Source organism: Podarcis bocagei (genome assembly GCF_964188305.1).
Source record: "Podarcis bocagei genome assembly, chromosome: 11".
In the NCBI taxonomy this organism is placed as follows: Eukaryota; Metazoa; Chordata; class Lepidosauria; order Squamata; family Lacertidae; genus Podarcis; species Podarcis bocagei.
The window spans coordinates 31188595-31212106 of NC_138136.1; the positions used below are offsets into that span (position 1 = coordinate 31188595).

Below are 23512 nucleotides of genomic sequence, written 5' to 3' on the forward strand. Positions count from 1 at the left end.
GCCTTTAGTTCTTTCCTTTAAAAAAAATGTTCCCAAAAATAATTGTAGATTCAGATAATTATTTGAATCCCATTTCAAAAAATGTGGTTTGTTTTAAGGGAACTGGTTTGTTTGCAAAGCATACCTGCATTTCTTTACAGTGAACTCTTACTTTTACTTTTTACATTTCTTTGCGTCACTGGTAATGCCAATCAGAAACCTGAACTAGCAGAATACATTAAAGTACATAAATAATTATGGAAATAAAGGTTGCAAACCTAACCCCACTTACCTGGGAGTAAGCCCCGTTGAACTCAGCGAGACTTACTACTAAGTAGACGTGGTTAGGATTGCACCAGGAAGCTTTCCTCTGCATGCTACATGGCAATGAAATACCAAGATAATTTTTTATGCTTATGTACAGTATACGTTGTACAAGGGCAGAACTTCCAGAAACATTGGCCCTAGCTTTGTAGTTTTAAGAATTTCCCGAATATTTGTGGTACAGTTTTCCTTCAGTGTTGTTGGACACAGATTATTTGACTGGTTAGGTCTAAAAGCACTGATTTGCCATGCAATTTGATGACTTTTTAAAGAAGTCTTCCTACATTGAAGTGTGATTTAGATTTTAAATAGGGGTGGCTAACCTGCGGGTGTTGTTGAACTCCAATTCCCATGATCCCCAGCCAGCGTAGCCAATGGCCAGGGTGACCAGAGTTGCAGTCCAGCCACATCTGGAGGGCCACCTCTGCCTTAGTCTTAACTATCTTAACCTTGGCAAATGTGAAGCAATCCTATTTTCTTTGTATTTGCCCAGCAGCTCTCTGTGTCTGTGTTTCTTGCGAGAGAGTTTGGGAGACTTTCTTCGGCGCACACTGTTGATTCCCTGCTATTAAGCGTCATCTCAGACTTGTATGTTTCAAATAATTCTATCAGGGTTTCAAGATTCCATGTTCCACTGGAGTTCTCTGAAACACAGGGTGATTAAAGGCTAACTCTTTTGGTGGCCTTGAAAATGTGCCCTTAGATTTGAGGCTTCCAGCTATCTAGGCAACCGCACAGCAGGTGGCTTTTGGCACAGAAGTCGCTGGGGGAGAAGAAGGGAGGGAGGGAAGGAGAGTAAATGAAATGTGAGCATAAGCCCCAAGGAGGAGAGTTGGGAAGCCAGTCCCGGAGTAAATATGTTTTGGGGCTTTCTTCCTCTTCTTCTTTTTAGTAGGCGTCTCCTTTTCCCTGAGTGGCGTTCATGTTCATGGGCGAGAAGGTGGATCCAGCTTTTGGGCTCTTGGGAGAAGGTGCTAATTGCAGTGCTGTGCCAGCCGTTATCATTGTTATTATTGCAGTTGCAGAAAGAGAAGGGGCTGCTTCTGAAAGCACCAAATTAGCACAATACGGAGATGCTTGAATGTCAGGATGTAAAAGCCTTAAAAGCAAAAGACAGCAGAGATGAGATAGAGGGGTATTTTCAAAATCACACAGCCAACTCCTCCTGCTGAAATCAGCGTTCAGGATCGAGCTCTGAAGGTGGAGGAAGGGAGAGAGGCAAGACGGAGAAGCATTGAAGAATTTTCCTAGTCCTCCTCCAGTTGTTTTTTGCTCTTTCTCCCCCCCCCCACCCGCCTTTCACCCCCCACCATGGAAATTATAGCCTTGCTGCACTTTCCTTTGTTTCAAAACAAAAAAAAAACCTGAAAGGGGGGGGAGGAGTGAGTCAAGCAGAATCCTCTTGCATTTGTCCATGAAAACAGCCTGATCCAAGCAGGGTTTTCTTTTGTTCTTTCTGCTTCTCCTCCCCACCCCCACTCTCCCTGCAATATTGTCTGAGGTTAGCGTCTTTCTTCTAAGTAATGCACACTCGGTTGTATTCAGTTCAGTGTTCGATACTATATGACAAGCGTGCATAATCCAATCACCTGGTTGCCTCGGGCAACCCAAATTGTTCCCAAGGTCACCAGGATACCTCTTAGGACCCTTAAAAAAAAGTTTTGGCTTTTATTTTTAATCTCCCCCACATTTTTTGTCCGTCTGTCTGTCTTAGCTGTCTATCTTTATATCGTTACAGAGAGAAATGGGAAAAAGAAACCTGGGATATTGGGTAGTATCCAACTAACTTGTTCCATCGGTGCAAGGATTTGCACAGTGGAAACCCCTCCACCCAACACAACAAAATGCACTCCATGCCCTCCTCATATTTCTTCTGGGTTTTCTCCCCACCCTCCAGAGCAGATTTGGGCAAGGGGGAGGAGGGAAGTTCAGTTACATGGACATAAATCCTTGCACTGACAACAGAGCAAGTTAGTTGGATAATGCACATTGTTCTTAATTGCGTATATATACTCCTAACTGCCTCCTTCTGAGAGGTCACAGCCATGCGCTTGGGCATATCCCAGTCTCTCTCTCTCCCCCCCCTCACTTTTGCATCAGTCCTGTGTGGTAGGTTAGGCTCTAAGAGTTACAGAATGAGTTTTATGGCTTCCTGGTCAAGTGGTAAGAAACGCTTTCCAAGTATAAGGCTGTGGCAGGGCAGTGATATAGACGTTTGAGCTCCTAGAGGGGTATCCAGGCTGAAGGCTACAAAGATATTCCCCCAGTTTTTCATTGAAGAATATGTGGTGTCTTTTCCCTACACAGGATGCCATTGCTATTTTAAAGTATTTGCATTTGATTAAAAAAAAAAATATGTTCTGTTGTTTTCTGCCCTTTTGGATGGGATAGAAATTTAACTGATGATGTTGATGAATTTGACTTTTGGCCTCCTTACACTGGGCAAAAGTAAGGACTGGCAATTTGCTGTCTAATTTGAAGCAGCAAAAATGATATATGAAGAGATGGCTGGATCAGGCCAGGGGCCCATGTAGTCATGTCCTCAGGCTGTATCCACATAGAAATAGTGAGGTGGAGAGTTGGGGTGCAGAATAAGGGAACTGCTCTGGATCTGCATATGGTCAAAAAGAGAATAGTATATAATCCTATTTACTAATTATCAGGATTATCAGCACTAATAGGTGCTGATCCTTTTGTAGCTAAAGTGGAACCATTGAAGGGCAAGAGATAGATTTCGGGGGTTCCAAAACTCATAGAAGAAGAAAAATAAACTTGGGGGTAACTGAAGGGGACCCCCAAAAACATTTGTATAAGGACTGACCCCACCATATGCTGACTGTCCCATGCAGGACTTGGAACTTGGGAAAGGGCATGGCTGTCGGGGCAACAAGACCACACTACTGTACAGCCTTTCGTTGCAGCTCCCATGTGTTAACAGAATATATTTGGCAGCTGATCACTCTTGGCTACTATGTGTTTCAGTAGTTTAGCAAGTCTTCTGATTCTATTTGTATGGTTGATTCACAGCATAATGGTGACATAGGACTGCCTGCCTTTTCTGTCAGTGTATTATTGAATTAGGGAATGTTTAGAAAGAATAATCGTTTCAAGTCCATTGCTCCACTTGGTACCGAGGCCACAATTTCATAGAAGAGCACAGTGTTTCCGTTATCTGATGCTTCTTATCATCCATGCGCCGTTGGTGTCCTCCATGTGATATGAACTCTTGTATTTCAGGTGTTTTTGCATAGCTCTGGCTTTGAGATGGGAAACCCAAATGATACCCTCTCCTCCTACTCCCACAAATTAACATGGGACACAATCCGCCAGGGTGTTCTTTCATGCATGCCTCACTGAGATAAATGGGACCTGTGCATGATCATTGCCAGGAGATGGTGTGGCTCTCATTTCTTAAAAGGAAGGTGGTGCAAGAGAACATTCTGGTGGATTGTGTACAGTGACAAATATCCGACTATATTCCACATTGTGCTGCTCTGAATGGGATGGGAAATCTGCAACCACCCCATGCCGCAGTCTCTTCTTCCAGGACCACTGAAATAATCTGAATATACAGGAGATTGCAATATTTCTGGGTTCATGTTAGTGTTAACTGAATTCGAGTGTCAGCCTGTGTACCGAAGAAGCGTTTTTCAGTCCGCATCTCTCCTTATCGTTTTCTTTCTCTCTCTCTCTTCAAAATTCCACAGGGAACGGTTATGGCAACCCCCGAAACTCACCAGGTCTGCTGGTCTCACCTGGCAACTTGAACAAGAATATGCAAGCAAAGTCTCCTCCTCCCATGAACTTGGGAATGAACAACCGTAAACCAGATCTCCGAGTGCTGATTCCACCAGGCAGCAAGAACACGATGCCATCTGTGGTAACACATTTTCGTCCTTCCCCTTCAAGATAGAAATTTCCCAGACAGCACTAAGGCCGTGGGGGATCAAACACAAGGGCTTGTCTAATTTATCTGTTGTAAGGCTTCCTTGCTTAAAAAGGGAGTTGCTCAAGCAAACTGAAACAAAACAAAGACTTAAAAGTCAGATTTAATTAAAATGTATCTAATCTAATGTAAAAAGCCTGAATCAAACTTAAGAGTTACATTGTAATAATTATTACTTCTCAGAACATATAAGAAATCAAAGTCCCTGTACATAAAGTTTGATGGGGCTGTTTGATGGGATTCTGGATAGCAGAGGGCCTTAGTGGTAGTTTCAAATAAATTTTGTTGCCTTCTGAGTAGGTCCCTTCTCTCTCTCTCTCTCTCTCTCTCTCTCTCTCTCTCTCTCTCTCTCTCTCCCTCCCTCCCTCCCTCCCTCCCTCCCTCCCTCCCTCCCTTCTTCCTTTCGATTTTAATGTATTTATTTTCTTCAAGTCTTTTTCTTTCCTACTTTTTGTTTTACCACTTTGCTAGGATTGAAGAAGCCTGCCCCACCATGAGCAGTGGTAGATAGAAAGCCCATGGCTCTCCATCAAAGAGCTGCTTGACAGCCTTAGCCTTTGGATCAAGCCCAAAATTCTCTTAGTGTATTTGATACCGCTGGGGCGGCTGTTCAAGAAAGCGAACATACAGATGCGGTGTGAAATCCACACATTCTCCACCTTTAAAATCAATGGGGGTTGCAGTGCGGTATGTTTTCCACTAACAGGCTTAATAAACCTTAAAACACAAGATGTAACATCAAACCATGGTCTGATACTACACGAACAAGCCTGGAAAACCGGTATATCCCCTTGCATGTTCTGAGCTGTTAAGTAGGAGGAACACAGAAAATTGTCTTGTACCGAGTCAGAACATTGGTCCACGTAGCTCAGTTTTGTCAAGTCTGCCTGGCAGCAGTTCTCTGGGGTTGGAGGCAGGGTCAGACCAGGAATTGAAGCTGGAATCTTCTCCTTGCAGGCTATGATGGAGCTACAGCTCTTCCCTTTTAACAACTTCCTCTTCCTGTTGTTGTTGTTGTTATATCTAATACCCACCCTTCACCAGCAGGTCCCAGGGTGGACTAGAATAGATCACAGTCACTGGAATTGGGTGGGCCCTGAAAACATGCATCTCATGTGTCACAGACCAAAAGCTGTACAGCGAGGAAGCCAGATACACCTTTATGGAGAGGGAATTCCACAACTTAGGGGCTGGTCCTCTCCTGGGCCACCACCGTCCAAACATCTGAAAGAGATGGAGCTTCTAAGGGGGGCTCCTGTGCTGGTCATTACACACAGGAAACATGCAGCAACACAGTGTTGCCAAAGAGCATTTAATCCCGATTTGCAATCCCAGTTTTCAGGACAAGCAAGGGTGGGCAACCTGTGGCCCTCCAGATGTTTTGGACTCCCAGCCTTGGACATGTAGGTTAGTGTGGATAGGAGCCTCCCCTGCCACAAAGTCTCTTTCTACATTCCCTAGGATGCCTTCCTCCTACCCCAATCCCTAGGGCTCATACGAAGGCCTTCTTTGTACCTCCCTGTGGGAAAATGTGCATTCTGGCCTCACCCTGGGAGAGTGCATTTCTGCCATCAGTCTTTGCAACCCTTTTCTGCTCACCTGGTACACCTTCACTAGGCACCTGGATCTGTCATGATTTTTCATAGCACCCATACAGTGCTTTTTTTCTTTAAAAAAATGTTTAGGGGCCCTCTCATTTTCCTACTCATATTGCAATACTGCCCCTCAGTGAAGCCAAACTTAGATTCACAAAATGTTTAGGGGTATGCATACTCCTGCAGAAAAAAGGCACTGGACCTATATATTTTGGACAGCAACTTCCACCTTCCTTCTGTTTCATGGTTTCCTCTGTTAATATCTCAATAAGAATTTCTAAGCTTCTTCCCAAAGATTTGCAGAAGAGCAATAGTTGATTCTTTATTTCACTGAACGGCATCAAGAAGTGATGTTTTTTTGAAAAGTGAAGCTTTAAATCTTCCACTCTGGAACCAGGGTCACATTTTTCAATAATCGGAAACAGCAATTATTCTTCACGGAAAAATCATTTTTGTTATTATTGGTTTTTTAAGGGGGGGCATTATTAATTTGGTGTTGTCAGATTATGTTAAATAGAGCTAGGATACTGTCAAGCCATCAAAAGTGCATGAGACATGCTAGTGTCTTTTAATTCCCTACAAATTAGCATAGTGGGATGTAAATCTTTTACCCGAAATCTACCATTTAAAAGGAAAACATACCGCCCTGCAACCCCCATTGTTTTTAAAGGTGGAGAATGTGTGGCTTTCACACCGCATTCCCCGCCCCAAAATAAATAAATAAATAAATAAATAAATAAATAAATAAATAAATAAGATCAAGGCAGTGACGCAGAGAATATTTGTTTTCTTCATGTAAAATGGCAAGCAATATAAACAGTTCTATCTTCGCTCTTAGCATGATGCATTATGAATTAAATTTGGCACTCAAGGTAAAACTCCCTAAATGCAGCACTCCCCTCTGGAAGCAATGATATAAGTACAATCTTTCATGGGGCTGCTCTTCAGACGACTTAGGCGGTGACACGGCATCTCCATCAAATGATTTTTCCCAAGGAACGTTTTCAAGGGGTTCTCTTCCTGGTGGGGTCTCTGAAAACCAAGTACTTTGCAGCCACTGGGGCTGGATTAACAAGACAAAGACTTGGTTGGGGTGAAAGCTTCCCCTTTGAGGCAAATGTCTGGAGGTACTAAATGCAAGGCTTTATTCAGCAGAGGCAGGCCCTGTGAGCTTCAAATCTTTTGCTGAGAGCTGCTCAGGTTATTACTGCATGGCGAGATTACTCTGGAGTAAGCAGTTTAGGAGAGAAAGAGAGGGTCACCCCGGCTATGCTTTGAAATAGATCTACGCCTTGTAGAATGGCAAAGTGGCACACTTTAGAATATCTGCTTTTGCTAATTATTCATCCTCCTTTCTTATGCTGTCAGTCTGAGGATGTTGATCTGCTTTTGGTAAGTGAGAATGATCCTTGTTTTAGTAATGCAAAGATTTTATCAGATTTATTTTTTTTAATGCCATGTTACTTTCTGTCAGGTCCTATGATTCAAGAGTTGGGAGTGATTCTGAATCCTCTTCCTGTTTAGAAAGAATATTGCTGTTCTAGGGATTTCATCTTCCGATTTCCCCAGCTTTCATATATTCATATTGAATGCTCTGTACGTTTAAGTATCCCAGGCTGAATTTTTGCATGTTACTATCCAACACCAAGAAAATATAAGAAACATCTTATCCTTAAAAAAAACCCCCACAAAAAATAGTTTAAATATCCTTCAAGTAACTTTTGCCATTGATGAAAATGAAGTGGTCACAGCACCATCTGCTGTTGGAAAGTGAACATGCAGGTTTACGCTTTCATATACAGTGGCTTGCTTATTTGCAAAGAGATCTGTGTGCGTAAGCGTGCTTCTGTACACATGACACTTGCTGGGCTAGGAACTGTGGGTGTGACTTAGGTCTGCATCCATGTACATGTGCAGTCTATCTGCACTGCATTGCTTTCAATCAAGTGTCCATTCAGTGCTCTTTTGCATTGTGACAAAGCTATCATATATGGCTACCTGTTTAAAGCATGGCTAACTTGGGATGAAATACTGTCATTTTAATAATATTTTGCAACCAGATTTTTAAAAAACCTAAACAATGCAAGTTACATATAATTAGTTATCATCATAGCCTCTTGGCTTACTAGTGTGTCAGGGTGGGGTGGGGGCGAATCTTATATGTTACTAGTTTGGTTACCTAGGAGATTCTGATGTAATGGGTTACTATGGAGACAAGTGGTCTCTTGAAAGATTGTAAATCATAAGGATTGGCAGAGTTCATAAAAGCCAAACGACAAATGATTAATTTTGTGAAATCTTGTGTACAGTCGTATATCGTATGAACAAATCTGACACCTAAATATAGCTCATTTCGACTGTTTTGCACCCTGCCATTAATATGTTTATTTTACTTACTTTAAAAGAATCAGAGGATAAATAACTCTCAGTCTGCTCAGTCATTGGCTACCCCAGTGGTTTCCGTGGCAACTCCTACTTTGCCAGGGCAAGGGATGGGAGGATACCCATCAGCCATTTCAACAACTTATGGTACCGGTAAGTTTCCACATAAGATGCAAGCAGTGTAGATGGGGGGGAGGGGAGAGAGAGAGAAAAGCCAGATATTGACAATACTACTCAGTACTACTGAAACGTCTTCTTGTGCACTACTTCTCTGAGTGCCATTCTGGCAGAAAATGCAGGAATAAATAAATTGTCTACTGAATCATAGGAATAGAGATGTATTTTTTCTTGTGCGTCACAATAAAAAATTACGTTAAGTGAGCAACTTGGATTTTCAGCATTTGCTCTACAGCTTTCGTAGAAGCTTAAAACTGGTGTTCACCACCAGGCATCAGGTACAGCTTACCCAGTTCTTGAGGTTGTCAAGTATTCAGTACTATTTCTGATGTGCTCCGCTGTGCATCTGTCCAATTCATGTCGTACCTCTTTTGTACTCCCACACTGCATCCATTTGTGCAGCAGAAAGGTGTGGTCGAAAAGTGGTAGCAGCACATCTCACCTTTTAAATTGGACCCATCTGTTTTCACAGTCTGTCAGGGCCAGGCTGGGCTGTGGTTAGATGTGTCCAAATCCTCACCTGGAAGGGACACTCTTCAGCGCAGGATCTCCAAACACTTGACCCTTAAGTACAGAAGCGTTTTGCTAATCTGGCCAAGCTGAAGGCCAGGCTCCTAGAATTCACCCCAGTCTTCAGACTGCAAGAGCTGACATTGTGCAGCCTTGTTCCCTTCTGCACCTGAAGGCTTGCACATACAAAGTTCACGGGAGGTCCCTTGATGAGATCCCAGCCTCAGAGGTTGCTGGCCTGTGAGCTTGGATGCCAACGTTATTCTCACTTTGTAGTTCCCAGTGATCCTCAATAAACCCTGTTCACTTCAGGCCATACTCAACAAGATGACTCTGGGGTGAATGGGTTGCTGGCTCCTGTTTCAACATACATTTGTGTTTGATGCTAACAAATGTATGCACAAAATTTAAAAATTGTTCTCCAGGAATACAGAGAATCTGATTCAGTTGGCATTTGTTTCCCAAGATAACAACCCAAATTTAAGCTTTTGCTGGGGCAGTGGATACAGCTTGATACCACAGGAGTACTAAAGGCACAATGGCTTATCAACTGAAAGAGCAAATGCTTAGGTCTGTAAGTGTATATCAGGTTTTCCCATGACTTTTAAATAATGGCATGTTTTCTGTTCTTGCACCTAGAATACTCACTCAGCAGTGCAGATTTGTCATCGCTCTCTGGCTTTAACACTGCCAGCGCTCTCCACCTGGGCTCAGTAACCGGCTGGCAACAACAACACCTACATAACATGCCACCATCTGCCCTCAGTCAGCTGGGGTAAGTCACTACATCAGCAAGTGCTGTGCGCTCCTGAATATTGCATCGCGGTGGTCCGAGTGAAACAAGAATGGCTGTTCCCCAGGGCAGACCCCTGTCTCTTGAGTTGATATATAGCAGCACAGTCCCGTCCGGGGTGAATTAACAACAAGGCGTCACCCAGCTCAGTACCAAGAAGCATCAGAGAACAGGATCCACATTCTCCTATGCAAATGCTAACTCTGGAGGGTGTAGCATGCAGAGGAGATGGAGACCACAGTCTTGTGAGAGAGGCAGAATCTGCTTTGGCCTTGTCAGAAGTGGCTCACAGTCAGAGCCGGGGTGCTAGTTTCCCAGCAGGTGAGGCACTGTTGCCTCCTGGAAGGGAGAGAGGTGAGGCTGCAGGGAGGTCGGTGTGGCCAATCCAATAAATAGAATAAATCGACACCCACCTCTCTGCCATCTTGCCCCTTCTCCTCCCCATCCTGGCAGACAATAGTTCCAAGTCACTTCTGGTCTTTAAATGAAGCCTGGGAGTCCTGGCACCATCCCCTTTGCATATTCCCGCTTCTATGAATAAAAGTTGTTCTGCTGGTTGCAAGCTACTGAGAACGCCCCTTTCCTTTGAAAAGCCAAGTTTAACATGTAATAATAAACTGGCCGGCCCGGGACATGTCAGTGATGGATACATCATGCAGATATGCAGGATGTCTGTCATTTGGTCACACTGAACTCCTGGGGTGTGTGCAGTTCAATGTGTCCAGACTCCCTGCCCACTTCTGACTGAGTTTGCTTGCCCCATAGTCTCTTCCAGCTGAACTGCCGTGGTGTGGAAGTGTTGGCTCCACCTGAGATTGGGCTGCTTTGTTAAGGAGGGCTTTTTCCCCCTTCCCTCCCTCTCTTCCCTTGGCTCGGAGCAGCAATAACAACCCATGTCCAGAAGTGGCCTGTCATTGCGCCACTATTGCGATGGACAGGAATCCCTTATGCGGGAGGCATGTTGTTAATACTCAGATGCTTTTCAGGTCAAGCAGTTTCTATCATTTTCTGTTTGCAGAGCGTAAGGATCTAGAGTTGGGGATCGGGGGGGAGCATTGCATGCAGAAGGTTCCAGGTTCAATCCCCGGCCTCTCCAGTTAAAAAGGGATTAAGTTGCAGATAATAAAGTTCTGTGCTTAAGATTCTGGAGAGCCACTGCTAGGCAGGATAGACAGCCCTGGGAGAAATGGGCAAAGAATCGCAGAACTGTATCTAGTTCAGTCTCCTGCAGTGCAGGAATCTTTCAACCAACATGGGGCTTGAACCCATGAGATGAAGAGTTATGCCTGCACTCTGCTATAAGGCAGTTTCCAAATTGTTAATCTGCCCCTGATTTCAACTGTGCTTAAAAGTCATATTTTAAATATCCAAAACCTGAATGCAGGTAAGGCAGTTCAAATGCAACCTTACACCCCCACCCTAGCCCTATCCAGTCTATTAACACAAAGGTTGTTTCACTAATTAGAATTCTAATATATCTCTCCTCTACTTTTTTTAACTAAAGCTTTAGCACCACTCAAACTTTTTAACACTTTGCTCTACCGGTTCGCTGTGTATCTTTGCTTGATGTGTTGCCAAGTGACCTCACGTTAACCCTTATGTTTATCTGGCCATCCTCGTACAAGCACATGTCACTTATTTGGAATTGCATTCTAGGAACACAACCTAAATGCCTGCAAGCAAAACTCAGTTTTCTTTCCCAGTTAAAGGGCATCCGTTCCTGCCCTCTAGTGGCTATTGCAGGAGAGCTCTTTCTTGACAAGGAATGAAGCCTGTTGCAAACGTTTGAAACTTTTCAACAAACTACTAAATTTGCACAACTGTAATAGAACAAAAAATGCAGAATACAAAATGAAAAAGAGGAAACAAGCTGAAGTGCTGGCTTTTCTTATGATCTGAACTTCTACATACCATGAATGGGACAGGCTTGATGTAAGAACTGAAAAAGTCTGTGCCAAGTAGCATTAATATCAATGAACAAATTGCTTTCAGTAGCTCACCATAAGATGTAGCAACAAGCCTGTCTGTTTGAGGAAGCAAGGTAATAATTAAATGCTAAACCATCTGCAAGCCTTCAAAGAAATGCCATGCACTATCCTCAATTTCCAATGCAATCATAAAATAACTGCCCTAATTTTACCTGGAAAAAAATTGTTCTTTCTTCATCATTCTAACTTTGACAGAAACCAGCACTTTAGGGGCAACCTTTAACCACACTTTAACTTTAGGGGAGACCTTTAACCACACTTTCAGTGATCCCACAAGACACCCCTGAATTGAAAGAGCTTTTTTTTTTTTCAAGCCAGAAGAAAGGTTAGCGAAACTGAGTATTAAGCTTTTGGGCTTGGTATAATCTCCAAGCTGATATATAGGCTGGTTTAAACATATTAGAAACAGACAATTACTAAGAAAAATAATTTGGAAATCAACAGAAACCAAATCCACTGAATAATATTAGGTACTCAGGGGGCAGAGATTATTCAATAGATTTCAGAATGCATTAATTCCTTTGTTCTAAAAATAAGTAGTGCTTTTCATAAATACAGTATAATGCACCTCTGGATAAATTTGGGGAGAAAGAGGGGCAACCAGCAAACCTGTCCATACTAAGTAGGGTAACAACAGAAATACTATGGGAAAAAAGTGAATTACACTGGAACAAAAAGAGTTTCTTGAAACAATACAAATTTGTAGGTGCAAATGTAACCTTTATTAAACCTACCCTATCCAGCATGACATTCTAATCTGATGGGGATAAGAAACAGTAGACACTGGAATAAAAAAGAGTTACTTGAGTCTGTGAGTAAATAAGAAATTCTGAAAATAACAAGTGCATCCTGCACTTTTCTCTATCACACCAATGTGTATTGTAAGTGGATCATTCTGGTGTTTTAAAACTTTTACAGATTTGAAAATGTTTTATATAAAGCTATTTTACAGCATCAAGAAATGCCTTTAAATTTTCGATGGCTCATTTGACCAATTTTCTTTCCCTAATGGCACAGTACTTTAACTACATTGTGGCCCAGTCCTGTGCATGTTTACTCAGAAGCAAGCCCCACTGAGCTTGTGGGGGAAACTTGTTGGGCAAACTCACAAGAGAGTGTACGTGGGGTTGCATCCTGAGTTTATTGGCTTCAGGAGCCCCAAACAAAGCCTATCAGAGGAAATGTTGCACTTCCGTTTGCTCCTCACACAATCGCAACTGTAGGGCCAACACACTTGTCCTTTCTGTTTGGGAAGATAACGGCACCAATTTTGACAAAAATCTGCTGAATGCTGGGCAGATGAAAGCAATTACCCATGCAGCGTTCGGTTCTCTCTTTGTTGCCTAACAATAGCCATTCATTATTAAACATTGTGACAATTAGTGAGAAAAGCACCGCCACATCATTCCAAGTACAAATGTGTTCACATGAGATAAAGCATTATTTTTGCGTTTTTGCAGAAATTTTGATAGATATTGGCTACAATCCTCCAGTTCTTGGCTCAGGAGGGTGTCCCACTAAGATTGCCAGAGCCGGGTGCAAATATTCATGCACAAGTGGAGCCTCCCCTGCAGATAACTTTTCATTTCACTTCAAAGGAGCAACCAAATCTATGCTCAGAAAGGTTGGCACAGGGCCACCAGGTGCAAAGCACATCAAGCCCACATCAAATTTAAGTAGGAGCAAGCTGAAAGTTCAGTTTGATGCATGGTTCCGGAGTGAGATTTCACTCGTAATTGGCCAGCGTAAATGGTCGGTGTCTCCAGAGCTGTTCAGATAAACACAACATCCACTGAACCTTTAAGGGGCAGAATGGTATAGCACCCACTAACTGTGCTCTAGCCAACTGCATTCAGGGTTACTGGGAAAGGGGAGGGGCATGTGTGATTAAGCGGGGAGGGGCATAGTCAATATTGTTGGGGTTGTGGCTTAAAGATGCAGCTCCCCCATCTCACAGGTTCCTTGAACATGTTGGAGGGCATCTGAACAGTCTTCGCCTTTAGATGCAAGAAACTCCGTAGCGCAGGCATTAAATCTCACTTTAATTTAGACATTTCACACAGCTATCGTATCAGACTGTTTCCTACCGTCAACATTTAATTTATACTTCCCATTGAACTCATGCACCTGCTCCGGGAGATATTCAAAGAGCAAACAGCTCTCGGGGTGGCCCTGCGCATTCTGCAACTGCCAACCCGAACGAGTCTCTTTAATTGAAACGAGTGCTTTTGAATTCTTATCTTTCATTTACTCTCACGACACTTCTATAAGGTTTGTCAGGTTTGAGGTTTTATTCAGAAGTAGAGCAGTGGGTGTGACAGAATAGTGCCATTGCTGACAGCAGTATCGACATACGTTTCTCCACACATACACACACAGCCCCATCCCATAGCAAAGTCTCATCAAATTGGTTTTGTCATACTGGTTTTCAGTACACTTCAAGCTGAAATCAGGACAGCCTGATCCCTCCTCTGAAGAGGCAGGCAAAGAGTAATTCCACAGATGTAATTTTTGTTGTGGAGCATGTTGGCTGTTGCCCGTGACACCACTGGAACACAGTAGTTTTACAGCTTTTTTGTGGGGGGGGGGAGTGTGTGTGTGTACGTGCATTCATCAGTATACACACACACACACACACACACACATTTTTTAAAGTAGCTATATAGATATAGGCATAGAGAGATGTAGATGTTATTTTCCTAGGTGCCATTTTTCACTGAGCACACAGACCCTCTTTCCACCACTAATAGTCTACATCTGCTGTATTTTTAATTTTGTTTAAAAATAGCAAGCCTTTCCCTCCATAGCCCACCCCACCCCCTTTCCATTTGTATGGTTATTGAGCTTCTGAAGCAGGACTTGGGGATAGGGCTGTCATCATAGAAAGGGGGAAATTATTTTTAAAATGTTGGAAGAACCCGAGATAATAACCCAGTTTAAAAGTAATGCTAAACCATCGTTTATGAACAAGGCCTGGGCTTGCAGGCTTCTGCCTCACCTCTACTCCAAGTTCTGATTACTTTAAACTATGATTTGTTGACATACAACAAGCTGGAGGAGGAGAGGAGGGAAAGAGCACATGAGTCCAAGGCTCGCTGGTGTTCATTCATGTAAACATTAAACCATAGTTTAGCATTACATCTGAACCACCAGAGAATTTTCCAAGAACTTTGTTGAGCAAGGATTTAAATCCCCCCCCTCCCAACATCCAGGTTAATCTTTTGAGTGCACTAGAGAGTACAGAGTGCGGATCCCTCTCGCTGTTCCTGGAAAGTGTGGTCTGAGTTTTGACCTTTCTTAATTTGCCGCATCCTGGCTCGAACCTTTTCCCAAAACGGCCACAGTGATTTGCAGTTCTGACAGGCATCAAGGTGAGGTCAAACGGCCCAGCAGGGCAGAGCCGCAACACTAGCTTCCTGGCAGCAGCCCTGCTGCCACTTCCTGAGAAGGGCTAGAGGAAGGCTAGAGCTGTGCAGGCGCACCAGTGGCACCAGTCCCACATTCCCACAAACAAGCCCACACAGCCTTGACCTCCCCACCTCTGCCAGGGAGTAGGGTTATGGCTCCACCCCTGCAATGGGGCCACTTCTGCCTCTGTAAATAATATCCCCCCTTGCCCTCCTCACTTCCTGGCATGCCCCGGTCTCGGCCTCGAGTCTTTGAGCTGTTGTTTTGTTTTACGTGTGCATTTCCGGGGGGCTCTGCCTCCTCAGTCTGTAACTGGGTTTCCTTTCCTCCTACAGAGCTTGCACTAGCACTCATTTATCTCAGAATGCAAATCTCTCCCTGCCTTCTACTCAAAGCCTCAACATCAAGTCAGAACCTGTTTCTCCTCCTAGAGACCGTACCACCACACCTTCGAGATACCCACAGCACACGCGTCACGAGGCGGGAAGATCCCCTGTTGACAGCTTGAGCAGTTGCAGTAGTTCGTATGACGGAAGCGATAGAGAGGATCACCGGAACGAATTCCACTCTCCCATTGGACTCACCAGACCTTCGCCGGACGAAAGGGAAAGCCCCTCTGTCAAACGCATGAGGCTGTCTGAAGGATGGGCAACATGATAACATTATTAGCTATTAGGGTTTTTTTTTTCCTTGCAGTGTGTGTGTGCGTGTGCGTGTGCTATACCTTAATGGGGAAGAGGGCGGGCGGGTGGGGGTCGATATGCATTATATGTGCTGTGCGTGTGGGGGCGGGGGGAGGGGAAAGTCAGGTACTCTGTTTTGTAAAAGTACTTTTAAATTGCCTCAGTGATACCATATTAAAGATAAACAGCAATGCTGAGATAAGCTTCGCACTTGAGTTGTACAACAGAACACTTGTACAAAATAGGTTTTAAGGTTAACTTCTTTTCACTGTTGTGCTCCTTTGCAAAATGTATGTTACAATAGATAGTGTCATGTTGCAGGTTCAACGTTATTTACATGTAAATAGGTGGAAAAAAGAGAAAAAAATGGAAACTTTTTTTGCCCAACGGTGGCAGATCTTTACTGAGAGAGAAAGCAGCTGTTATGCAACATATAGAAAATGTACAGACGTTTTGGAAGACCCAGAAATTGGGTGACCAAGTAAAAAAAGAAAAAGGATGGTCACCTAATATATCTGAAATGCACACAAATATGTTGGTGTATTATTGGAGTATGGCATTTAAAAGAGAACCATACTTGTAAAAAAAAAAAATTAGTTTGAGGGCTAACCTATTTAATTTTTAAAATTCTGGGTCTGCATCACTTATTAAATAAAAATATAAAAATATGTAAATTACATTTTCCTTATTTTCATATTAAAAAGTAAGACAGAGTTTGCAAAGCATTGTGGCTTTTTGTAGTCTACTTAAGCCAAAATGTGTTTTTTCCCCTTCGTAGCTTCGCCAATATTTTAAACATCCCTGAAAGAAACAAAAGGGGACTTTTTGTTTTTGTATAGAAAGCACTACCCTAAGCCATGAAGAACTCCATGCTTTGCTAACCAAGATAACTGTTTTCTCTTTGCAGAAGTTTTGTTTTTGAAATGTGTATTTCTAATTATATAAAATATTAAGAATCTTTTAAAAAAAATCTGTGAAATTAACATGCTTGTGTATAGCTTTCTAATATATATAATAATTATGGTAATAGCAGAAGTTTTTTGTTATCTTAATAGTGGGGGAATTATATTTGTGCAGTTGCACATTTAAGTAACTTTTTTTTCCTCCTTTTGGTTTTTCTTTTAATCTGCATACATTTTACAGAATCAGTCAGCTGTTGAAGGCTAATCTGCAAAAGATTAGATTTCCCCCCCTTCCTATAGCAGCCCATATAATTCTAATCCATCTGCCATCAGTTTTCTGATCCATTGTATATACTGATCAGCTCCATCCTACTGATTTACACATTTGAGGCCCTCTTCTTACTTTATGTATGTCTTGCGTAACTTGTGGCTTTCTGCAAATAGTGATCACAACATGATCTGGCTCAGCTTGGCCTTTATTCCATAAATTCATCAAAACCGGCATCCTCATCAGATTTGCTCTGATTTGCAACCTGGAGGGAAAAAAGAAAGAAAGTTTAGGATAGCATCCTTCAAAGCATAGACATCCATGGTGGGAGAAGGCAAAGGAGGCAGTCCCGCCCCCCCCCCCCGAGGAACCATAATATCCTGATCCTCAGCTTTTGGGGGTATTTTTTAAAGATGAAGTTTAAAGCATTTTTAGGACCTGAGATAGGAGGCAAAATGAACAGGCACTGTTCTCTTTTTTGTGAGAAACTAGCCTGCTCCGCATTTCATATCCTTTTCCATTGCCACCGCCACCCTGGAAAAATTCCTTCAGACTCCCATGCTTCAAAGTGAAGTGGAAGTAAATATAAAAATCCAATAAGGAGTTACCTAAAAGGGGAGGTGCTATCCCAAGCGTAAGTGTCTTTTAAACCCAAGGAAGGTTACGTTACCTCAGAAATGTGATTTGGCACATGCAAGTGTGGAATATCTCTTCCAGCTTAGACAAAAATAATGGAGGACAGGAAGAGCAGCACACCAGTTCTAAAGCTCATTGCAAAGATGAGTTGATGGAACCCGAGGCCTGATTTATATATGCATATGCATCACTTGCAGCACAGTCTTCAGTGGAGATTACTGCCAGGTAAATGGGGTATAGGATGACAGTCTTGGTCATGCAGCATTATGGTGACTCAAAGCAGAATGGGTGATCCATCTGCAGTGAAAAGTATTGCATTTGTGTTGGGATCTTTACTTAGTCTCGTGTTGCATTCAGAAAGTGATGAGCGTGCAGGTCTGACCCAGCAACTCTTAGTGAGTAACAGGAGCTGACTGTTCCGCTCAAGAGCAGTCATGTTTTGCACTGCCTTTGTCACGAGCAGACAAGATGTCCTTAAGTCCCAATCAATTGCTGCCTCAGTTTTAGGCATCCCACAGTTTCGTGACCATGCAAAAAGAATAGCCATGTTGTGCTATTTCCAAACCTTCATTCCACCATCACCCCAATATGGAGGAGAGCAAGTGCGGTGGTCAAGCAGAAACATGTCCCACAGGGGGAAAGTGAAGGACCTCTTCTCCACCCGCCATTTCTGTTCTGATGGCTGCCTCTTGAGACTTCTTTTCTTTAAAGAAAAAAAACTATAATGTTAGGAAGAACTTACACCTGCATGTAGCATTGAGTTTGTCCCTTATGAAATGACATGTTTTGTTAAGCAGAAATAGCACTGCGTGAAAGAGAGCGTCATTCATTCCGAATGCATCTTTTCCTTCTCGTGTGGAACTTCAGTGGCAAGTGATCGGTAGTTAATTCATTTTCTTTCTTTAATAATAATAATGATAATCCTGAGACTGAGGCTTGTTAGGAATCTTGTCCCTCTATTCCCAGATGTGTGTGTGATGGTGGTGAGGCTCTATGTAGCTTCTTGGTAGGATAAGAAAGGCACTCTGCAAACAGGTCAATACACCCTTTGTCTTCATCACAACACTGGGCATTCCAAACAGGTCCTGCATATCAGCCTTGCTGAGCTCTGCAAGCGATGCAGCACATATTCTCAGTTGGGAAGGAGGAATATGAGTTAGAAAGCCAAGTACTGTAAATTTCTTGTACTTCAGTGACGTAAGTCAGCTGGTGTCGCTGCTGTTCCTAAATTTTCCCTACCTCCCACATAGATATTTTGCCAGTATAAAGAAGAGTGGAGAGAATGGAGGACCTCCTATCCTTTATTACCTGTTAATAAACACTCTTGCTGTGCACTGCTCATTAGTCAGCAATACTTTTTCAGTGTCACAAGCGAGAATTGCACTATGACATGTACCTGTATGCAAAACATCCATCTTACATTGGACCAATGCTGATGTAGATTCATAGGTTTAGTAGACAGAGGTGAACTGTATAAGCTTGGTTTACCCCACCCATCGCAAATAGTAACATGCTTTTGTTCACTCCTAACAACCCCAATAATAAGCATGAACAACATAGGTGAAACTTCCCATTTTTTTTCTCATATCATGAATGTTACTCTAGACCTATTTGCAGGTATACATTTGCACCTGTGTCTCTGCCTACTACCACAGCTTGTAGCATTGCCATTTGGGGTGATGAGCTGGTTCAACAATTGCTTGGTCCCATCCTAAGTATTTATTGGCTGGCACAGAAAATCTTAGGAGCATGTTGAGACCACATATTCCAAGCATAGAAAAACAGCTGATCATGCATCATTCCTACAGGTGATTTACAAAAGATACGCAGGCATTAAAAGAAAGTGAGAATGGGGCAAATAATTGATTTTTTTCGAGACATCTGCCAAATTATATCCCTCACCTTGACATATACCAATAGTCACATTCTCCATTTGGGAACTTTCAACTTAGATGTGTCTTAAATATGCAAATATGTCACAATTGTACCTTGTCGTTGAAACAAAATGAGAGGGAGAGAGAAACAATATTTGGTTTTTCAGTATTGTTGGAAGTAATTTGTCAATGGGGCTGATGGGGTCAGTCTTCTGAGTCTGAAGAATAGCCATATGAATAGTTTACCGTACAGCTGCCTCAGCTACACAACAAGGGGGGGGGGAGAGAGAGATAACACTTGAGCTTCTGAAGAGAAGTGGGTGTGTAATGTTAACTTACCGCATTGTACCTGTGTGCAAGTAGGTAACAGTGTAAACAAGCTCATGCAACTAAGCTAGGCAATCTCTTGCAGTTAAAACCTTGGTTTTTATACAGCCACAGAACTGAATTGTGTGGAAATAGACGTGTTTTCGCTCCTCTTTCCTCTACTGAGCTAAAGTGAAGTATAGGGGCAAGAAGTGAGGGTTAATTCATAATTGTAAATGGAGTTAATTAATAAAGAAGCACAACTTTTAATTGTGATGTCGCTTTCTAGAAACTTTAACTGTCTATCTTTAACTGTTCCTTTTATCTGTACCTTAACCATCTATTGCATTTGCAAAGCTACTTTTTGGGCTTATTGTGTGATTCCTTTATATTTAAGCAGTTTGGGGCAGCGCCCCAAGAATGGATTAAGATTTACTTCAACCCAGGCAGTACCAAGGTATAGGCAACGCGAGATCCCTTAAGAGGAATCTCCTCCCTTTCTTGCTGATCCTTATTTGGGAAAGCCTTGTCGATGACGTTATTAAACCTAATCGCTGGTGACAATGATATGATATACACAATCTGCACAAATTTGTATATTGTATGCATTGATGCCTTTCCCGGTGAAGTCTTTTTAATCATTTCAATGTTTTTTCAAAGTTGTTTTTTGTAACCAAATGGTTTCTATTTTCCCCGGAAGCGGAATTTAAAATTTTTTAATGATTAATATAAAGATATCTGCTGTTTCTCAGAGCTTATTTCAGGCAAAGCTAAAAGCAAGAATAAAACAACTGCTACGCTGTTTGCAAGAATGTCAAGAACCCCTTTTTATTGTTTGCATTTGTCTTAGGCCCATCTTCCCTAGTAGACACAACATATGTGGTTTTTGTTTCCTTTCTCTTCTCCTTCCCCCAGAAGGCAAATGCTTTGTCTTTGTTTCCCAAAAAGCCACTTGAAACCTCAATAAAGGCTGTTGCCTAAACACAGCATACTTCATCTGCTCCCATTTTATGCCATCTGCAGTGACGTCCTCACTTCTGTGGCCTCCATTTCCTGGCATTACAGGTCCCGTGAAGGAGTGGTGGGACATTGGGGTCGGTTGAGAATGCTTCACTGTTAGCTAATAACAGGCTTTTGTGAATATACTTTAACCAAAGATGTGGAGCAATCCAAGTGTTGAGTTCCATACATCCTGTATCATGTTCCGTGCTGGATTATGAACATAACCAGGTCATTTGGCTTCACCATCCCATCCCTGTTCATCCCTCAGACTGACCCATGCCTCAGTGTCATTCAAAGAGGTCAACCCCATGACAGATGAAACCCCCAGCATCGATGCTCTCTGTGGAGCCACTGACATCAGCTCACATTGCACCACAAAGCATTTGACTTGGATTGCTTCAGATGATTTGCTTCTATTTTCTTTTCCTGGGGATTTGTTTTGATTAAATCAGCGATAATTAAGAAATCATCCTGTAAATGGGGGCATACGAGCATTTTGCAAGAAATATTAAACTTAAGAGGCTCACAGCGGCATAAGCTGGACTTTGTCGCCACTAGATAACAAGACATTATAACCAAGTTAAAAATCACATCTGTGAATCTCAAGGGACTTAATTCAGCTGTCTGTAGTGAATAATAAATAAATAAAATGGGAAAATTTCAAATGTTTCTCCTGCTGGAAATAAGGTATAATTTGTATTTTGCAGCCGAATCAGTAAAGTTACTGGCTTTCTTAGTGATACAGTGTCTCTGGTGCATTTTTTAAAATAATCATAATAATATAATTATAATAATTAAATAATGCTCTGCTACTCAGTTAGACATTAATGTAAGCTCAAGACCTGGAGTCCCTGCCTAAAGCTTCCAGAGGTTTTCAACCTTTTCGAGTTGACGGTTCCCTTGACCAACAACATTATTTTTGCAGCTCCCTTGTAGGGAAGCTTGCTCTGAGTCTCAGAAGCTCAGTTATGTTGCCCCTTGCCTGCCAAGCTGTCAGCCCCTCTCCCCCCTTTTTGACACCCTCCTTTGTGGAGGGTTTCATCAGCCTCCTCTCCTCTCCCCTCTCCTCCAAGGCCACCTCAGCTCCGGCAACCAACAGCCCCTGGCCAGCCCCAGAGGCATGATTCGCCTGGAGAACTTGTAGCCAGGGCCACTGCAACAAACAGCTGTGCAAGCCTCTGGAAGTGGAGACTTGAGAGGGCATCAGAGGAGGGGGGGAGGAATAGAGGCCAATGCGGTCTGTGGTGCACCTGACCACCATTCAGAACCACTGGCTTAACCCACAACAGAAGAAAAGGGATGACTGGACCATTAAGGACAAATGGTGCCCTGGAGATCATAAAGCTGGAGGGGAGGAATTGGCAGCTTTTGGGTCACCTGTGGATCTTATGTGAAGTTCATAAATCCATCTGCATGGAATTAGTTCACTTCAGGTTTTCTGCAAGTGCTTGTTCAGACCTGTTCTAGTGGAGGGCAGGAAAGCGGGACAAAGCAAAACAAGTGGAGGGAGGGGACGCACAGGGAGCAAGAGAGAACACTCTGCAGTGTTGCAATTACCACCCACATTTGACTAGTTCAGCCTACCATGAGTTGACTTTTCTCGTAAATCAGTCTTTCATAGGAAAACAGTCCTGTCTTGAAGCTAAAAGCAGGATCTTCAGATACGTATATGGCACTTAAAACACAGAAACTCTTCAAAATATGTTATTGTTTTCAGGGTTGGGGAACCTCTGGCCCCCTAGATGTTGGACTACAGCTCCCATCATCCCTGATTGTTGGCCATGCTGGCTGGGGTTCATGGGACATGTAGTCCAGCAACATATAGAGGGCCAAAGTTTTCCCACCACCCACTTCATATGCTCTATGCTATTGGAACAGTGCAGAACACTTAACATTTCAGTAGGCTGGGTCAAGCCCAGAAGCATCTAATATAGCAATGGTGAAGCCAAACAATCATGAATCTCTGCCTGGATGGGAGACCACTGAAGCCCCAAGTAAGCGGTTCTTGGCCGTCTAAGGGGAAAGTAGGCTATAGCAACCATGGTTCTTGGCTTAGCCTTCTTTCCTGTTAGGCATGCTCTAGCACAATATGATTCCTGTGTTAAGCAGTTGGTTAGATGAGATGACCTACCAGACCCATTCCAGCTCAGTTACTTTCATTTGAGATTCTTCTTTCCATTTCCCTCCCATACTGCTGAGCTCCCAAGAAAGGAGTTGGCAGCCAAGTCTTTCTGCAGATAACGTTTCTAGGGGCAGATTTTTGAATGCAAAATCTGTGGAGAACGAAGTGAAACACATGCTTGTTTGTGCACTTTCTGTGCACTGGTGGACTCATCAGAATCAAAAGTTAAGATCATGAGACACACATTCCTGGATCTGACAAAAGGCCTTACTAGTCCAGCATTCTTTGTTCACTGGATACTCAGCAAGAAGCCCACCAACCACAGCACTCTTCCACTCATCATCTGCAGCAACTGGTATTCAGAGGCAGTGACTCATAACATTGACTGAGCAAAAGTATGAAGTAGGCCCTCCTCCTTGAGGTTCCTATCCCTAGTATACCTTTTTCTTATTAAGGTCACAAAGAGGCGAGGGCAAACTCTGTGGCCTAGTAAGGCAATATGGCATTCACATACTGTTCAACATTTTTCCAATGAAAATAGGGACATCCTATTCCATACCCTCCAACATTTCTCGAAAGAAAATAGAGACATCTCCTCCAACATTTCTCTGATGAAA

The 23512-nt window shown here is 42.8% G+C and overlaps 1 protein-coding gene across 14 annotated transcripts in view; it reads left to right on the forward strand.

Moving 5' to 3' along the window:
* The window catches only part of MEF2C (myocyte enhancer factor 2C), a 176167-nt gene extending 154654 nt beyond the window's left edge, over nt 1–21513 (forward strand). For 9 of the 14 annotated variants that reach the window (XM_081213429.1, XM_081213436.1, XM_081213424.1 and 6 more), the window contains 5 exons: nt 4011–4183; nt 7213–7236; nt 8250–8379; nt 9553–9688; nt 15438–21513. In XM_081213429.1, the coding sequence (XP_081069555.1) occupies nt 4011–4183; nt 7213–7236; nt 8250–8379; nt 9553–9688; nt 15438–15759 (785 nt within the window). In that variant the 3' untranslated portion in view covers nt 15760–21513. The remainder of the gene's footprint in view (nt 1–4010; nt 4184–7212; nt 7237–8249; nt 8380–9552; nt 9689–15437) is intronic. The other 5 variants (XM_081213428.1, XM_081213427.1, XM_081213425.1 and 2 more) reach the window with 3 other exon arrangements.
* The last annotated feature ends 1999 nt before the right edge of the window (nt 21514–23512 follow it).